At 36.8% G+C, this 18874-nt stretch overlaps 1 protein-coding gene and 1 pseudogene across 2 annotated transcripts; both read right to left on the bottom strand.

The window, feature by feature from the left end:
* Positions 1–2153: 2153 nt before the first annotated feature.
* Positions 2154–5045, bottom strand: LOC111799631 (tRNA-splicing endonuclease subunit). The gene is made up of 5 exons (XM_023683050.2): positions 4906–5045; positions 4560–4697; positions 4327–4458; positions 3212–3610; positions 2154–2516 (listed from the first exon to the last, which is right to left on the bottom strand). The coding sequence occupies exons 2-5, from the start codon at positions 4685–4687 to the stop codon at positions 2378–2380; spliced, it is 798 nt and encodes a 265-aa protein (XP_023538818.2). The 5' UTR covers positions 4688–4697; positions 4906–5045; the 3' UTR covers positions 2154–2377.
* A 10057-nt stretch (positions 5046–15102) lies between these two features.
* On the bottom strand, positions 15103–17949 carry LOC111800105 (co-chaperone protein p23-2 pseudogene; annotated as a pseudogene). The gene is made up of 3 exons (XR_015422170.1): positions 17935–17949; positions 17650–17871; positions 15103–17304 (listed from the first exon to the last, which is right to left on the bottom strand). The product of XR_015422170.1 is annotated as a co-chaperone protein p23-2 pseudogene (transcript).
* Between the last annotated feature and the right edge of the window lie 925 nt (positions 17950–18874).

The raw sequence follows: 18874 nt of genomic DNA, 5'->3' as shown, positions 1-18874 counted from the left end.
GTTATTTTATAGACACAAAGTGTATGGGATGCCATCAAGCATGGTGACGAAATTAGAGAGCTTAAGGATAGGATGACTCTTGCTGTCATCTACCAAGCAGTCTAAAGAATGTTGTTCTCATGTTGGCAAAGAACTCGATAAAGGCAGTGTGGGAGACGTTGTAAACAAGGCATATGGGTGTTGAACAGGTCAAGGAAGCAAAGGTGCAGACCTTGAAGAGTCAGTTCGAGGCTATCCATTATGAAGGACGGTGAGTCAATAAAAAACTTTGCCATGAAGTTGATAATGATCGTCACCGACATCCATTCGTTAGGCAAAAAGGTGGAGGAGATCTCTGTCATCAAGAAGTTCCTTGAGCAGTCCCCCTACATTTATGCAGATTACTACCTCTATTGAACAGTTTAGCGACCTCAAGAACATGTTCATTGAGGAGGTAGTTGATTGTCTTAAGGTCCATGAGGAGAGACTTCATGCTTGTGACAACAAAGAGAATGGGAAGTACCTCTTATTGACACATGAGGAGTAGCTCGCACGAACAAAAAAGAAAGAGGTAGTTGATTCTTCTTTTTCAAGTACGAATGGACGTGACGACCACAACAAAGAAATCAGAGGTTGTGGTCGTGGTCATGGACGTGGCAGCAAAGGAGGTCATGACAAAAAGGAACACGATGAGGAGGCAAACCTCACGTATGACAAAAAGCCTGCACTAATAGTAGCTGAGAAGATGCCTAACCACTCGATGTTGAATGAAGCAAAGGTTATGGTAAACATAGAGATGGAGAAGACCAAGCAAAGACCAACATGTAGTACTTAGACAACGGAGTGAGCAACTACATGATTGGAGATCGAACAAAGTTCAAGGAACTTGATGAGTTCATTGGAAATATGAAGCTTGGCAACGGATCAATTGTACCAATCCAAGGCAAATGATTCATCTTGTTCTAATGCAAGAATGGTGATCAACTTTTACTAACCAAGGTATATTACAACCCGACCTTGAAGAATAATATTATTGGCCTTGTCAAATGACAAAAGGAGGCAGCAGAGTGGAGTTAGTAGAGTCATTCCTCGAGATATTTGACAGAGAACTCCCCATTAGTGGCAAATATATATATATATGGAAGAAAAATCAATGGATTGAGAGAGGAACCAAAGAAAAGAATAGAGGTAAGAAATAACTTAAAAGCAAATTCAGTCAGTGAGGCGCAATCCACAAGTTGGTGTACTTCATTAAACTTGTCATCAAACCAAGAGTCTTTGAGGAAGTCCACCAAGACGAGAGAAAAATGGGACATCAAACTTTCAATCTCAATCAAAGAGGCCTAGGGCATGCCTAAAAAAAAGAAGCAAGAATCCAACGATAACATGGGTGAAAATTACCAACTTGGTCAAGCCCTTTCTATTGAATACCCAGTTGATTCATCCAACTTGCTTAAAACTAATGGTGTCCAAAAATTCTAAATAATCTGTATTGCTGAAACCCAGGGTTGAAAGAAGACAGAGGAGTACCTTACCCACCCAAAGGCCAAAAATTCTAAATTCTAAATAATCTGTATGGCTGAAAACCAGGGTTGAAAGAAGACTGAGTTGCAGAAATGCAAGAGTCGCTCGAAATGAAGAATCTCGAGTAAAGTGAAGCGCTCGAAATGAAGAATCTCGAGTAAAGTGAAGCTTACGGGGAGATTGTGAGCCACTCACCTTGACTTCATAAAGAAGCTACTAGTTGTCAATTTATGGAACAAGTTTAGGGAGATGGGTAGTGTTTTGTTCCAGAGAAATGTTATCGGTCATAAAATTGAGGAGAAAGTTGAGGAAATTTGTTAGTGTTTTCAAGAAGTGGGGAAGTTATTTTTTCTGTGAAAATATAATGAAGAAACTTCTTAAACTGGTTTTATTAATCCCTAAGAAAACAACCAGGCATTTGTCTTTCCTTCAATCTGCCCTATCCAACATAATTGTTCCTATAGTCAACTTGTATCTAAATAGCTGCAAGATGCTAAAACAAATGGGGCTGTATACAAGGAATAAGAAGGCAAGGAGAAACCCACTCCGTTCATGACTCCAAAGGTGAAAAGCCCACGGCTTTCTGTCCCAAAGAGCAAGGGACTCATTTTTTCATTAATATTGATCTCATGTTATCAATTATATTCCAATTTCAAATCTGAAAATATTAGAAACGCATAAAATGAGATTTAAAAATAAGTACATGTCAAGTTATCAAATTGCCACCAAACTCTCCTAATCTGTATTCTTTCTATTCCTACACAAATCTGAAATCATAAAATAGGATTCAAATCACAAATCTTTGAATAGCAGAGTCTGAGCTCCAGAGGTATGCCCTAATATACTAGTTGACCATGACTAATCCACAACATTGTCAAGGTAAGACGGGCAGCTCCACCTTGTCAAATGAAAAGAAACAGACACGTCCATGTTCAACATGACAATATTTCATTGGTATACCTCCTGACTTTCTTTCAATAACTTCAATATCTGTTTTTGGAGGTGGATATCCCCTATAAAAAAAGATTTATAGGACAGTAATTAAAGGATAGGATAAACTCGAAACTAAGTAATGCATAGACTTTCGCAAAAGAAAGAAACGACACAAGTTGAAGCCTATTATAGACCTGATAATGGTGTTATTTAAAGAAGGCACAGCCTATTCTTGACCTCATATTGGTGTTATTTCCAGAATGAAACTAAATATCAGAGACGGCTAAAAATGACGCTGATATATTGAGTAAACAATTTCACAGCCATAGAAATGGTACCAATCTAAGTGTGTTTGACATTCCTTCTAAAAGTCCTTATGGATGACTGAAAAGTGTATGTTTGACATTCCTTCTGAAAGTGTTTGACATTTCTTCTAAAAGTCCTTATAGAAAAACTGCTTCCATACCTTCCTTTTTCAAAAGGAATACCAAAATACACAATAAGTGTAGTTTACAAATATTTGCACACAAGTTGTAGTGCACATACTATCTTAGGGTCAAAACTATTGTCCTCTAGTTGGTGTTGGTGTTGCCATTATTGACATTTAGATTAAGCAAATTATCAAAAAGTAAGTCAGGTGCAATTCTTTTTTTTTTTTTTTAGCTATGCCTTGCCTAGAAGTTTACAAGAACAAACATGAAAAGAAATAATAATATAACCCAACCAGACACAGAACAATAAGCAAGTTACATGGATTTTTGACAAGTGAACTTACCTAGTCAAACAGACCATAAAATTTGGATCACCAGGAGAGGACTTTCTAAACTTGCTATGTGGAAGATAAACATCAAAAATGGGTGTCACTTCATTGAGCTGAATGGCATCTATAAGTTCACAGATCGACTTCTCGTCTTCTGATCCAAAATCTGTTGATCCTTTGTTTTCAATAGAACTTCGAGAAGAAATATTGCCGCCATTCCTAGCACCCTTCACAGACCATGGAACTTTATGCTTTCCAACAATATAACCAAGGGATTTGAGGTGCCTATAAACCTCAAACTGCTCCCAAATGCATTCACTTTTTCCTTCAGCTACCTTCTTGTATACATCTTTCAGAGAAAGACTTGAATTATCATGATCCAGAAGATGTAAAGCCCCAACTTCAATAAGAAATCTGAACATATAGAAAGGAATGTTTGATAGCATGCTTAAAAGTTGTCATCCGAATGACTAAAAAATGAACACAATCCTAAATATTTCTATTTAAAAAACCAAAAAAAAAAAAAAAAAAAAAGAAGTAAAAGGCTATTTTCTGCTTGTAAAACTCTATTTTAGCGCCAAGTTCATACTACTAGCAACATTTACAGAGCACAAAACACAATTTAAGGCAACACGCTTCTAACTTTATAAAAATAAGAGACACATTAAAGAAACATTGCCCAAGTGAATGTAAAACGATAGAAAAGAAGAGTAAGTGATAAAATCATATATACGAACACAAATAAGCTTAATAAAAATTTCATTGATGCTAGAAAAAGAATTAGTACTTAAACAATGATGATTTCCTTTCTTTACCAAAACACAAAAGGCTACTACTAGTGCTTCCTCCTGCATACTGTAAGCTTGAGTTTCTTCCCTTTATTTCTAATGTAATGTTCTAAATAAGGCTCCCAAAAGACGACTATAAAGCAACAAAAAAATGACAGAAAAACTTCCATTTTCATTTCTTTTTCACTATATTACAGTATGTTATAGGAATCACACTAAAACAATGTGGAAGAGAATAACTCCCCAAAAAATGTTGTTTTATTTTTTGGTAAGAACTCCCAAAAAAAAAATGTTGTGATCAACATCAAAAACGATACGGATAATAAACCATAGTTAACCTACAAAGTTTCCTCAATGGAACAATAAATCTTGCCACAACGTACAATGCCAGATGTCGTCCAAAGGCTACCCTTGTTCTCCAAAACTTCCGCCATTCCCATTTCATCACTCCATCGAGCAGTTGAAGCATGCTTCCTAGAACAGAGCAAAAAGATTGAAACACACGCTTAACACTAAGAAAACAGCATCATTCTATTGAAGGATTCGGAGGAGTCTAAATTCTTGAAATCCTCCACCTGAATTGCAACTTTCGCATGTTCCCGGATGAACAAAGACATTCTTCTTCTTCTTTTATGTCTTGTTCGAAATTATCGTCATCATCACTAGCCCCTCCTGAAGATATTTCCCAATCCGTAGCCTCCATCAGAAAACTCCTAATCAAATATCAAAACTCATCGTTCAGGGAATGGAAATGGTACTCCAATTACATAATACATTGAGAAATAACGACCCAAAACTACTAAAATTGCAAGATATTAACATGGCACGGTTCCTAATTCTGAAATTTCATTTGGTAACAGAAGGCGGAATTGGCGTGGCGGAAGTCGGAAGTTAAGAGAGATGAAGGGACAAAAAAAAAACCTGGTTGCCGTGCGAATCGGACGGGCGACTGCGGCAACAACGGACGAGCAGGAAAGCAAAACTGGGAGAGGAGGATGGAAACGGGGCGTAGGGTTTACTTATTTTTCTTTTTTGTTTATTTTACATCGATATATATTTTCTTTTTTTTTCCGCAAGGCAATTTAGGAACTTACTTAGCATTTCAAACTTATAAAATATATACTTATCATGTTATTTATTTCATTTTTTCTACTTCAATTATTTATTTGGATGTGGTTCGATTGAGAGTCAGAATCAAGATTTTTTATCCGAGCAAGAATGTTGAAATAAATGTTGTCATCAAAAGAGATGAGATAACGATAAAAAGCAAAGGCATGTAGAATGCCATCAAGATGATGTCAAGCAGTCTTGATTGAGATTTGATGATCTTGAGCATTATCATAAAACTTGTAGTAATCATACAAATGAATCAAATCATTTTTATGCTTGAAGTCATAGTTCTTAAAACAGAGTTCACATTCGTATTCTACTCAATTAGAAGCTATTAAATACCTAGAGTTCATGAAAATAAGAATTATGAGTCACATTATAAAGAACCATTTGTCTTTGGTTAGTGCAACGTTTTTTCAATCATCCATGGTTGGTGACTTTATTTTTTTTGTTTCCGTGATCCCCATCTTTGAAGTACTCAACATAATCTAGTTCTTCTTCTTTTACAATTTTGTCAATCTATTGGGAGATGGTCTAAGATACCTCATTGCATTGCAAACACTAGAAATGAAGGAATACATTTGTTTAAGCCCGTCATTCACAATCAACTTAATTATATGGACTCAACAACACCTCATGTGTAATATTTGACCAATAAGTGAATTCCAACCTCTAAGCCTTCTCATAATATACGAAATAACTATATCATGGAACTTACATTATCAACTGTAATAAACAAACTTTATTTATCTCTCATTCTAATGACCAATTCTCACCAATGAACAACTCTCAATAGTATTGCTAATAGCCTCTCTTGTGCAATTAACACTTCACAAAAGTTGTTAATAAAGTGACTATCATGTAGTTAATGTTTTGCGGCCAAGTCGAGGTATCAATAATAAGAAAAACCCCTCTTGGAATAACTCACTAGAAAATCTTTTATCTTTTTTTTTTTTCTTACCGATAGAGTTGAAATATATTTCTAGCAATGTTACTTTTGAGGGAGGAATAAACTTATGACATGCAGAACTAACAATCGAAAACTCTCATTCTCTACAAAATAAAATGACACTCGTCCATTATTATCATCTTGGCACATGTTATTTAACTAAATAATGAAATAACAATATTACTACCACCATTTTTATCTATGGAAGGTTGAAAACTTTGTGATTTGTCTTTTGTCTTCCATCTTATATGGGTACTTTCTACACTGATTTTTAAGTGTTTCTACCACGTGCTAGTTCCATAAGAATTAGTATTAAACGATTGGTAGTTTCCATGCATTATAATTACTAAAGTTAGAACAAGAACAAAGAGTTTCACATACATTTATATTATTGAATTATTGTTTTCTATAAGTAAAATGAAATTAATATAATTCTTATCTTCTAACCTAATATGAACAATTATAGTAGGAGAAAGAATATTTTTTTTATAGTATTTGAAGATAAATTTTCAAATAAAAAACTATTAAAAAAAATAGAAAAAGAGGGGTGGCCGGATCCAAATTAAAGAAATTTAATTTTTCACAAGCTCTCATTCTCATGCTCTCAAATAGGCTCTCATTCTCATGCTGTCAAATAGGGATTATTGTTAGGTATAACACACCCCTCCTTTCAAATACCTATTTTAGGTCAACAACGCCACTCACATATTCTCTTTTCTTTGTTCATTCCAGCTTAGCGTCTATTTTTAGGTCAACAATGCCCCTCACATATTCTCCTTCTTGGTTCATTGGAGCCCAACCTAGACTTCATCCTCTTCTCCTCCAACCTAGACTTCATCCTCTTCTCCTAGGATTCTTCAAACAATTCATTCAATTCTCTTCTCTTTCTTATCCTCTGCTTGCGAGCAACCTAAACTCCATCCTCTAGTATTCTTCAAACGATTAATTTTATTCTCTTCTTACCAATTCATTCTTATTATTATTTTTCTTTATTCTCTTTGGTTTCAATTGGTGCATGTGGTGTGTCTTCTAGTAGTTGTATGTAGGAGTGTACACCTAATTCGAAAATCCGAGAACCCAACCCGAAATATAAAGGTTGGGTTGGGTTGTGTTGGATTTCGAGTTTGGGTTGGGTCCATTTTTTGAACTTGATCTGGATTGGGTTGGATTCGAGTTCCAAAAGAAAATGATTGGGTCAACCACAATCTCCAATAATTACCTAATTAGTGTAAAGAAATTTTAAATAGCTGCTCTCTCTCTCCCGGCGGCACCCTCCGGCACCCTCCCTCTTTGCTCTCCCTCCTCGGCGGCACCCTCCCTCTTTGCTCTCTACATTCTGTCATGTGTCTGCTTCACTCTCCTCTCTACCTTTCTCTCTTTGTTTGGTTATTCTCTTCTCTAATTCTATCTCCCTCTTCTCTCTCTCCTTCTCTCTCTCCCTCTCTATCAACTATACAAACTTTTGTTTCAGCCTCTTCTCTCACAACCTCACCTCCTTTTTCTCTCTTCCTCACCTCTTTTTTCTCTCTTTCACAGCCTCACCGTCAAAATACAAACTTTCAGCAAAAATACAAATTTCTCTCGACACTAAGTCTCTCGCGAGGAATATGATCTCAATAGCATTCTCTTGCGTTCTTTGTTTTGTTTCTCTCGCGCGCCGTCTTTCTCTCTTTAGTCTCCTGGAACGCCATAACGGATAAGCTTTTTCTCTTTTTGTTATATCCCCTCGCAAAGACTCTTGTATATTTTAACTTTGATGCATAAGTAGCTCGAGTAATTATAATGCATCGAAGCCACCATTGGCTGCACAATCTGAATTTAAGAAGAAGAAACCCAGTAAATCAACCGTGTGGGATCACTTTACAAGAGTAGAGAACAATAATAATAATGAGAGTTACAAGTGCAACTATTGTTCTAAGGAGCATGCTTGTGATACTAATTCTTGTGAAACTGCATGTTATGGAAGCAGTTAAAAAATCAGTGTAGAAAGTACACATATAAGGTGGAGGACAAAGAACAAACCCTCTAAGTTGAAAGTTTTCAACGTTCAATAGATGGAAAGGGTGGCAGTAATATTGTTGCTTCATTATTTAGTCTTATTTAGTCAAACAAGATGTAGAGTAACATGTGCCAGGATGATAATTATGGATGAGTTGTCATTAAAGTTTGTAGAGAATGAGAGTTTCAAATTGTTTTGTAGGATTGCATGTCCTAAGTTTGACCCTCGGTCAAGAGTAACGATTGCTACATATATATTTCAGCTCTATTTAGAAGAAAAAAGAAGTTTTAGTTAGTCATTACAAGAGGGTTTGTCTTACCACCAACACATGGACTTCGTTGCAAAACATTAATTACATGGTAATCACCGCATATTTTATTGATTCAGAACGAAATTTGTATAAAAGAATTCTCAACTTTTGTCAAGTTGCTAACCACAAAGGAGAGACTATTGGCAAGATTATTGAGAGTTATTTATTGGAATGGAGAATCGATAAGGTTTTGTCTATTACAGTCGATAATGAAGTTCCAATGACAGTTATTTCATATATTATGAGAAGGCTTAGAAGTTGGAATTCACTTGTCGTAGATGGAGAAATATTACACATGAGGTGTTGTGCTCACATAATTAATTTGATTGTGAATGAAGGGCTTAAAGAAATGCATGACTCCATTTCTAGTGTTCGCAATGCCGTGAGGTATGTTAGATCATCCCCCAAAAGATTGACAAAATTTAAAGATCGTGTTGAACAAGAAAAAATTAAATGTAAAGCACTTGTTTGTTTGGATGTGGCCACTCAATATAATTCCACTTATTTGATGCTTGATCCTATCTTGAAATTTGAAAAAAGCTTTCAAAGTATTAGAGGAAGAAGAATTAGATTATGTTGATTACTTCAAAGAGAGAATCATGGAAACAAAAGAATAGGGCCACCAACCATGGATGATTGAAAAAATGTTTCAGTGTTTGTAAAGTTTTTGAAGTTTTCTATGATGTCACTACGAAGATAAGTGGTTCTTTACACGTGACTTCTAATTCTTATTTTCATGAACTTTGGGGTATTCGAGAATTTTTAATTCAGTGGAGTACAAATGTGAACTCTGTTTTAAGTAACCTGAGTTCAAATATGAAAGTTAAGTATAACAAATATTGGGGCTCAGTGGAAAGAATTAATAAGTTGATATTCATAGCAGTGGTACTCGATCCTCGTTACGAATTGGATTACATGTCATTTTGCTTTTCGAATATTTATGAAGATGCTATGGCTAAAGTGATGGTGGATGACATAAAGAATTATTTAATTCGTTTGTATGATTACTACAAGTTTTATGATAATGCTCAAGATCATCATCGATTTGAATCAAGACTCACTTCTAAGTCCATGAGTATGGAGATGGACACACTTGATGAAGTGAATTTGAGTGGTTCAATATTAGTATTATCAAGATACAAACGAAGAATAGAAGAGCAAAATTCACTCGAGTTTAAGAATGATGTGAATCAATATTTATCTGACCCTAGTAAATAACTTGATGATAATTTTGATGTTTTGGCATGGTGGGAAGCAAATGAGTTTAAATATAAAGTTTTATTGAAAATTGCCCAAGATGTTTTGGCCATTTTCGACTATATCTTCTAAATCAGCATTTAGTACGGGTAAGAGGATTCTTGATTCTTGTAGGAGTTCTTTGACATCTAAAACAGTGGAAGCTCTGATATGTACACAAAATTGGATCGTATAAAATTAGTATTGTTAGATATTTCTCAACAACTTGAAGATTTGGAGATTTGTTTTAAGATTGAAACAAGTAACTCCAAATCTATTTATTGTTCATTTGTTAAGATGTATTATATATGGTTACATCACAATTTATATTTTATTTTTCAGATGATTTAAGACCCTCAAGCTCTACCCATGGCGTGCAAGAATAATTATTTTCAATGCAAGTAAAATATTTGAAGTTACAATATGTTTTCTCCAAAAACAATCTTAAAAACGATATTAATTTTCAATATGTTATTTTTCTTTTGCAGGAATTAAGAATGAAATAGAGGGTTGGATAGTTTTAATTTTTTAGGCAGTTGAATGTTGTAACTTTGGAATTGATTTATTGCATATCGTTTTACATATTTATAGGTGATAATTTGGAATTGATTTATTGCATATCGTTTTACATATTTATAGGTGATAATATGAATGCAACAGAGGGTTTGATACTTGTAATCTACAACTAATAGGTAGTAATTGTTTTATGATTGTAGGTCATACAAATTAAATTTTTTAAAATTATTTTTATATAGGTGATAATATGAATGCAACCGATGTATCAAAATTGCCTTGTTTTATTTATTCTAAATTGCCTTGTTTTATTTATTCTAAATTGACTCCTTTCTCTTCTCTTAGTATTCTTCAAACAATTCATTTCATTCTGTTTTCCAGTATCCTTCATGCAATTCATTTCATTCTCTCTTTCTAGTATTTTTGAAGTAATTCATTTCATTCTCTTTTCCTAATATTCTTGAAGCACTCTTTTGTTAGTATTCTTGAAGCAATTTATTTCATTTTCTTTTTCTAGTTTTCTTCATGCACTTCATTTCATTCTCTTTTCCTATTCATTTCATTCTCTTTTTTTAGTATTCTTCAAGCATTTCATGAAAGCAATTCATTTCATTCTCTCTCTTTTCCTAATATTCTTCCAGCATTTCATTTCATTCTCTTTTCCAGTATTCTTCCAGCATTTTAGTATTGTTCAGCAATTCATTCTTATTATATTTCTCTTCTTCTCTTTGGTTTCAATGGTGCCCTAGTATTGTTCCACCAATTCATTCTTATTATATTTCTCTTATCCTCTTTCGTTTCAAACGTGCCTATGTTGATGCCTGTGTTGAAATACGTTCGCTCTTAAACCAACTTGTTTAAATAACTCTCACGAGAAGCTGTGAATGAAATGTTGAGAAAGGGAGACAAGGAAACAGAGAGTTTTCTTTCTTTCTTTTTTTTTTTTTTTTTTGCTCTGTAACTCTTGTTCTCGACTTGCTTTGCAATTACAATCCGAAAATAAAACGAATTTATAAGTTTTCTAAAGCTAAAAATAGCCATCAAAATCCGCTTTCTAACTCATAAAACTACTCCTTCCTAAAATAAATATTAACTTTTTGGGAATGTTTAAACCCTCACAATATTAACTACATTTTTTCCTTTTTTTTTTTTTCTTCATTTAAGTTTATTCCTAATAAAACTACCCCATAAACTTAAATGTTCTATTCAATGGTTCCACCTGCGTCGTGTTTGTTTTCTTGAGCTCAGTCGTGATTTCTTCAATTTTCAGTTCTTGTCCTCGAGCGGCAAACTATGGTTGTCCTCCTCTGATGAGACTTCATTTGGATCTTCTCGAGGACAGCCCATCTAAGACACCAACTTTCATTTCTCCCGTTCTCAGACATCATGGCTTCGTTCAGTTTACTCAATTCCCTTCGCAAGTCCACAGCGACATTACAGCTAACATTTTTTCTTCCTCTAGTTCGACTTTATCACGAGTGAGTGTCTCAATCGTGTGTCGTAAATTCACTGCCTCCTGTTGGATTTGATTCAGGTTCACGTCAAGTCATTCTCTCTGTTGAGTTAACTTCTCTACCTCTTTCTCCTTCATTTTTTAATCAACTTTTCTCTTAAATTTTTAATCAACTTTTCTCTTAAATCTTCCATAACTCTACCAGATTCATCAAATAACCTCCTAACAAATTTCTTCTAACAAATTCACATTCATAATCTCACTCTCATCTTTTCATCTGACAACTTCTTGCATTTCACCTCCAAATCGTCTCTCCAAAAGCCCTTCTCTCATTCTTCTCCATTTCAATCATTTTCTTTCTCAAATCTCCCGTTTCCTCAAACAATCCATCAAAATCAGCCTTAACTCCGTCCCTCTCACAACAAACCTTCATCCATTTCTCCCTTTCTTCCTCAACTTTCAACACAAGCCCATCATTCTCAATCTCCACATTCTTCGAACTCTCACTCTCAACTAACCTAAATCATATCTCCCACTTCATCCATTTGACTCTGTTTCTTTTAGTCGGCATTCTTCTTCAAGTCGAGCTCTAAATCCTCTTTAGCCTGAACTAGAGCTCCAAACTCCTTTCTCTTCTCGTGTGTCTCCTTCAAAAGGTGCTCGTTCAACGATTTCAACGTCTGCAACTGAGACTTCTCCACAGATTTATCCATGGTAGATTTAGGTTGTTGCTTTGAATCTCTATTCTCCTCCTGATGATCCGGCAGTTTCCTTGGCTCGTTCGCCGATCGCGTGTTCAATCGAAAGTCCTTCAATTTTCTCGTCTCCGATATCGCTATTTCGCCAAATCCACTGCGTATCACCTCATTTCTAACAGTTTCTACCGCCTCAAGACTATCGCTATTGTCTTTCGCGCCGCCGTCTCCTTTTGTGTTTGGCTCTTCATTTTGGGCCTTCAAGAGAATGCCTCAATTGCATAGAAGGGCGCTGCGCATTGCCGGAGAAGAAGGGCCATGTGTCAAGCATCCATGGCGAAGAAAATCAAAGAAATACTTCGCGTCGGGCAGGATTCAAAGGCCAGCGGCCTGCTACCCGAGTCCACGACCCGATGGCCCGCCCGCAACCCAAACCACCGACCTGGCTTCTCGTTGCCACGCGTCAGCATAAAAGAATTCAGACTTCCAGCACGTCCTTTCGGTTTTGAACCAACGACCTCGACCTCGGCTAACCGTTCAGAGGGAGCCATGTGGCAATACCTCAACGCGCGTCTTCCCTCCCTCATGCGTGTCCGTATGTGCGCGTGGCCATGCGCGTGTAGCACTTTCCCAGGCGCGTGTGAGCACGTGAGGTGTTGTTTTCAGCCCGTTCGACTTCTGTTTGCCCGATTTTCCTCTCGATTCCAACTCTAACCCTATTTTTATATGAAATAGGACCTAAATGGGGAAAATCAGTATTTGTGGACACGCTTTTGGTGTAGAAACGCTAAACGAAGAACACGCGTCAATCATGTAAGTCACCACACGAAACTTTAGAAAGAAATACTTGTAGGAGTCGCTTGGTTATGCATGCATGCTAGTTTAATTACCTTAGGTGGTAGCTTTCCGTGATTGAAGGTAGGTAATTTGATTGTTAAGAATCTGGATGTATTATGTGAAGTATTATGAGAATTATCTGAGTGTTGCTATTATGTTTTAAGCTTCCGCTTTGTATGTATATGTTTAATTCATGCTGAAAGGAGGATGGAAACTTGTGAACTCTGCGCTCCGGAAACTTGATTGATGTTATCACCCCGTTGAGCATGTTTACTTTGCATGAATTATGTATGATGATGCTAAATGATACTTGTGTGCACACTCAGTTAATTTCCATGACCCACATTTATGATAAAGTCGAGGAATTTGTGGTTAGAGTGACAAGTCACTAAAGTATAGACCTAACCTCTCCCCTAGGAGCCTAACAAACTACCACGGCGTACGAACCACCTCTAGAGTACTCTTAGATTACTTGTGTGTGATTGGTGTTATAGCTTCGTGGGGGACCAGCGGGTTCCTGATCAGGACTCGACTGCTCGATAGTCGTTTTAGCATGGGAAGCAGGAGACCCACGTCGTAATTGACTATTTAGCTGGATGGGATAGGGGGAGGTAGCCCTCCCCAAAACAGGAGGATTACCATGGGACTAGGGAGTTACAGCTCACTTCCTAGGTAAGACACCAGGTAGTCTCATAGCCATGCCAAGGTAGCTACTCGCAAGGCACCAGTCAAACACAAGTTAGCATAAGGGAACTCTTAAGGTATAAATGAAAGGACGAAGAACCAAAGAAGCCCCAAGGGGCAAGTTCCAAGGGGCAAGCCCTAAAGAGCTACGACTAGAACCAGATGTCCTAGAGCCAAAGAGAAGTCCGTGAAAATCTGTTAAGCTTAGGATGCGATGAGAGCCTACAAGTAGGTAGTTTACTGAGTATAATTTTTATACTCATTCCTTTCTCTTTTTTTTTTTTTTTCCAGGTACCGGTCGAGGTGGAGGAGCATTTGAGAGCTGTGCAGTCACAGAGGAGGTCGTTCCAGAGCATCAGTCCCTTTTCAATCTTTTGGAATCTTTTGTATTTCATTTTATATTTGTAATTCCCTTTGTAATATTTTCGAAACAAAACTTCTATTTTCTCTGTTTTAATTGAATGATATTTTTATCTTTTACTCTTATTTTCTTTTCTTTTCTTTTTGTTTGTTTTCGATTTCGTTTTTTGGGTCACGGTCTGATTTTCGAAGCCTCGAAAATCGGGTCGTGACACATGGTATCCTAAGCTCCACCGTCAACCGTACATTGGCGCCTTACCTTTACTTGAAAAATGTAGGTAGCACGTGACTTAAGTATTTTATGAAATACTCAGTAAGTCACCCCACTGTTAGGGCTAGAAATGCAAACACATGCAACATATGAGCAGGTCCTAATTTTTCATAAACTTTACATGGCCTTGGGCGCTTTTCTATTTCAGGTAGGGTTGGATGTGTGGTACTCCTTCACACACGGCCCATGTACGCGCACATGGACCCACCAAGCAGGCCCGTATACATACTCTTAGGCCTAGCTTGGTCGGGCACAACGTATTACACGTTGCCATACACCACAGAACAGAAAAGGGCTGGCATGATATCATGGCGAACATAAATATCGTATTTCATTCTTTCGTAACATAAAGGGAAGTATCCCAATACAAGTGACATACATATATGCATGAGTCCCTTAACATACCTAACATGGCATTACATAAGCATTGCTAACATCACATATACGTTTCTTATATTACATGGCATATCACATAACTTACATTACATGACATATTACATAACATGAAAATACATTTCATTTCCATAAACATTTCATGATATGACTCGATAATACTACGTGTATCCATGGCATCGATCAACATTTTCATGGCATATAATACTAGCAGATCAACTATCTTTTCATAGCATACATAGTCAACAGTCAACATCATCCATAACTTTTCACAGCGTAAACAATCAATAGTCAACATAACCCATAACTTTTCATAGTGTAAACAGTCACATAATTCATACATCATATAGTCATATCACATCAAATATGGTGCATGCAAGGGCCACAGAGCACGCATCATCATACAACACGTAGTAAACTAACTCCAACAGTAAGGTCACTTGCCTCGATGGCCTTCACCACAGTCACTCACAACAAGCTAATTTCAACGGTTAATTACGTCCTATAGTAACCACATAAAAATTTAGTAACCTTCCATAACATACCCTAGCTAAATCTCATGCTATTTATCAAAATAAACTCCCAACACAATCTGACTTTGACGGTTATGAACCATACTAACCTCAAATAGTAAAAATAAGGGCAAAAACAACTTCGGCAGGGCCGAAAACCTTGGAATCGATATATTATAGTGATACCGAGCCGATAAGCCGAGCCGCCGAGCCAACCAACTAAGCCGCCAAGCCGACCAACTAAGCCGCCAAGCCGAGCCACGGGAATTGACGGAGCCAAGCCAACGTACCCGCCAAGCTGAGCCGAGAGTACGCGTGCAGAGCCGAGAGCAGAGCTGCAGGCACACGTTTGTGTTGGGCAGAAATGCACGTGGCCCGCGTTCGTCTGTGGGCTAGTTCAGAGGCTGAATGACCTGACCCAACTCCACGTCTCCTTCACCCGAAACCTCACGAAAACCCTAATCAATGATGTGCCGACGACACATTCTTCTCCGTTTCCGGCGACGATCACATGGCCTCCTCCTCCTTCGATTTCAATGGTCTACCTTCTTCGACGCAACGATCCCGACGTCGATGCTTATTTCCACTCGATTCTTCCTCCGAAACAGCAACGCTAATCGATTTCGAGAACTCACCGAAAAACCCGCGAACCAACCCACACGCTTACCCCTCTAACGCTCTTAATTTTTTTCGTTCTTTCAGACACCCTCGAACACAGAAACGAGTTTGGAGATCAAAAGTCGTTTTTCAAGGAAAGAGAAGGGTTGAATATAGGAATATAAAGCGTCTCATAACATTTCCATTAAGGTAATAACTTTCTTGTCGGAAATCACGCACCTTTTCCAGCAAAAATAAATGCATAGCATAATATCTTTTCATTTTTGGCAGCAAAAATAAAATCTCCACATAGAATCTAAAAGAAATAAAATTCGAACCCTTACAATTATCTACCCAAAATTTGTAACTTAAGTTGTTTTTCACATCTTCTCAAAGTTCATATTGCTTGATTGAGATGTTTTGGTTCATACTATTGGCATTTATCTAGGGAGACTATGAAGATGGTGATAGATCGAAGTTTTGCTTTAGAACATAGAAGTTCTTAGTGATTGAGGTCTTGCTTTAAACCTTGAGAGTTCTTGGTTCTTTCAAAATAAAGGTTTGATTTACCCTTGAGTTAGTTTTATTGTTTAGGGATCCCAAGATCTTAAACATTAAGAAGTTCTGATAAATTTATTGGGTTTAAATCCTTTTGCTTTTCTTGAGCTTCTGCTTGTTTTCAAAAGCCCACATCTTGCACATTTATAGTAACGATTCTCTAGTGTCCAATTTGAAAAGTTGGGTCATTACACGACTAATACTTAAATGGTCACAATTATTCATAAACCAATATTATAAAATTATTTCAAAGTCCCTATAATTGCTTTTAACTTGGGATATCAACTAAAGTTGGAGAATTCAAGTATTTAAACTCTAAAGTAGCAGCAAAGGACCGACAAAACATCAACAATATTCAAAATCTTTGAAATGTGGAGGATTGAAAACTCAAATTGTTGAGTGGAAAAGGGAGCAACTCATAACCAATATCTTCCTATCTGGTATGAAAATTTATGGGTTCAGCTGATTAGAGTGTTCTTATGGCACATATGGTCCACAAAGCTTTTATCTAACTTCTTCCTGTTATAGGTTTCTTGAAATGGGTATCATTCATGCTCTAAGCTAGTGTAAATGCTTCTTTTCTCCTTTCACAAGCTTTTATCTAACTTGGTTTAGAATTGGGGTTTCCTCCTTTTTGTATATTCCATCTACATGCCTAAGTAAAGCATATGTGATATATGTAAGAACTTACAGTCTGACTCATCCTCATCACACCATTTGCTCCAATCAACCTTCAAGTATGGAGCGTTTTTCTTCTGTTTTCAGCAGTCTTTTCCACCACCCTTTCTGTTCTTTTTGTACAGAGCAAATGATGTTCCTCAAACCAACCTTAGTTTTACAGCCCTGTATCAAGCAAAGAGAGAACTGATGCATAAGCATTAAGCAAAAGGACTTCTAAAAATAACACAGAATTGATGCCACTTTTTTTAAAAGTTAAAAAGTTCAAATCCCATATAGTAGTCTAAGAACCACGACTCTCCATGATGGTATGATACTGTCCACTTTGAGCATAAACTCTCGTGGCTTTGTTTTGGACCTCCCCAAAAGGCCAGAGATGTATTCCTTACTTATAAACCCATGATCATTCCCTAAATTAGCTAATGTGGGACTCCCTCCCAACAATGCTCAACAAAAAGATATGGTGTAAGATCAATAATAGACACATCAAAAAGTTAGTGAGTAGCTCACCTGAGGCACTATGGACCCGAAGAGTTCCAAAGTGAAGTCAAAAGATAGCGCCGTGCAGCCCCTTCGCTGAGAAGCTGAAACCCCGTGAGGTTCACACTTGACAGAAATATCTTTGGCATCAGGTAAAGCAACAGTGAGATAAAGCTTATCAGAACGCTGAGCCCATAGAACCTCCGGGTTACGGCTACTGCATACACGAGAAAATCTATGGTGATGACTTGACTACTACCTTCTTCTACCAAGGCGATCAAAACCCCAACTCCATCCATTTCAACCCACATTTACCAGTCTTGCAACCATTCAAACATATTACAGACGACATCATCTACAAGCATCGGTCCAGAAAAAAGAAAACATCATTCCAACTTAAAGAATATAAAACGTCACATTGTTCTAAGCGCAACAAATGGCGAATAATCAGAATCAGAAATGGCTAAAGATAATCAAATGCACGACTGGAACATGTGAAGAAACAGTAAAATTAGCAGAAAATACCTCATTCTGAGGACGAACAGAGGAGAAAAGGAGGGGATTGATCCTTAGAAAGGATGTTGAAGACAATCGAGAGAAACCCTTCTCGGTTACACTGGAGGAGGAGCCTGAAGGGTTGTTATTAACACCCTGGGGCTTCGTGCATGTACATTTTTGGTCGGAGGAAGATTGGATTCTTTGGGTTTTAAGTTCTCTTCCTTTTGGCTGGTTATTAACACAAATTTGAAAGTTCAATAATCTATTAAATATGCTCTTGATCAAATGGTGGAACAAATCTTGAAAAGAAAAAATGAGTGTCATACTACATAATATAAATGATAGTCAAATACATGCCTTATATTCAGATATGATTTAAAGTATTCAAAAATGAAATATGATTTAGAGTGGTTGATATATGATTTAAATATTCAAACTAACAATATTTTAGGAGATTTTAGGGGATTGTGAGTAAATTTGAATTTACCTAGATTTGCCTGATTTACTATTTCTGTTCCCGTGCATAAGCTATATACTGGGATTGTGTAAGTAAGGATTGAGAAAACAATAATAAGCACTGCAGCTTTGATCTATTTTTTCTATTCCTATCTCTTTCACTGTCCCTTTTCCAACACTTTTGGTATCAGAGCCAAGTTCGTTCAATACAAGGGTGAGTGATTATTTTCTTTCACAAAACAAAAATGCCAGTAGCTGGTTTTTCTTCCTCTGCACCGTACCGTTGTTATCAATCTTTAAT

This window comes from Cucurbita pepo, chromosome 8 (assembly GCF_057944985.1).
Source record: "Cucurbita pepo subsp. pepo isolate OVF chromosome 8, ASM5794498v1, whole genome shotgun sequence".
Lineage (NCBI taxonomy): Eukaryota > Viridiplantae > Streptophyta > Magnoliopsida > Cucurbitales > Cucurbitaceae > Cucurbita > Cucurbita pepo.
The sequence above is the reverse complement of the archived record's forward strand: the minus strand, read 5'-3'. Positions and strand labels throughout refer to the sequence as shown.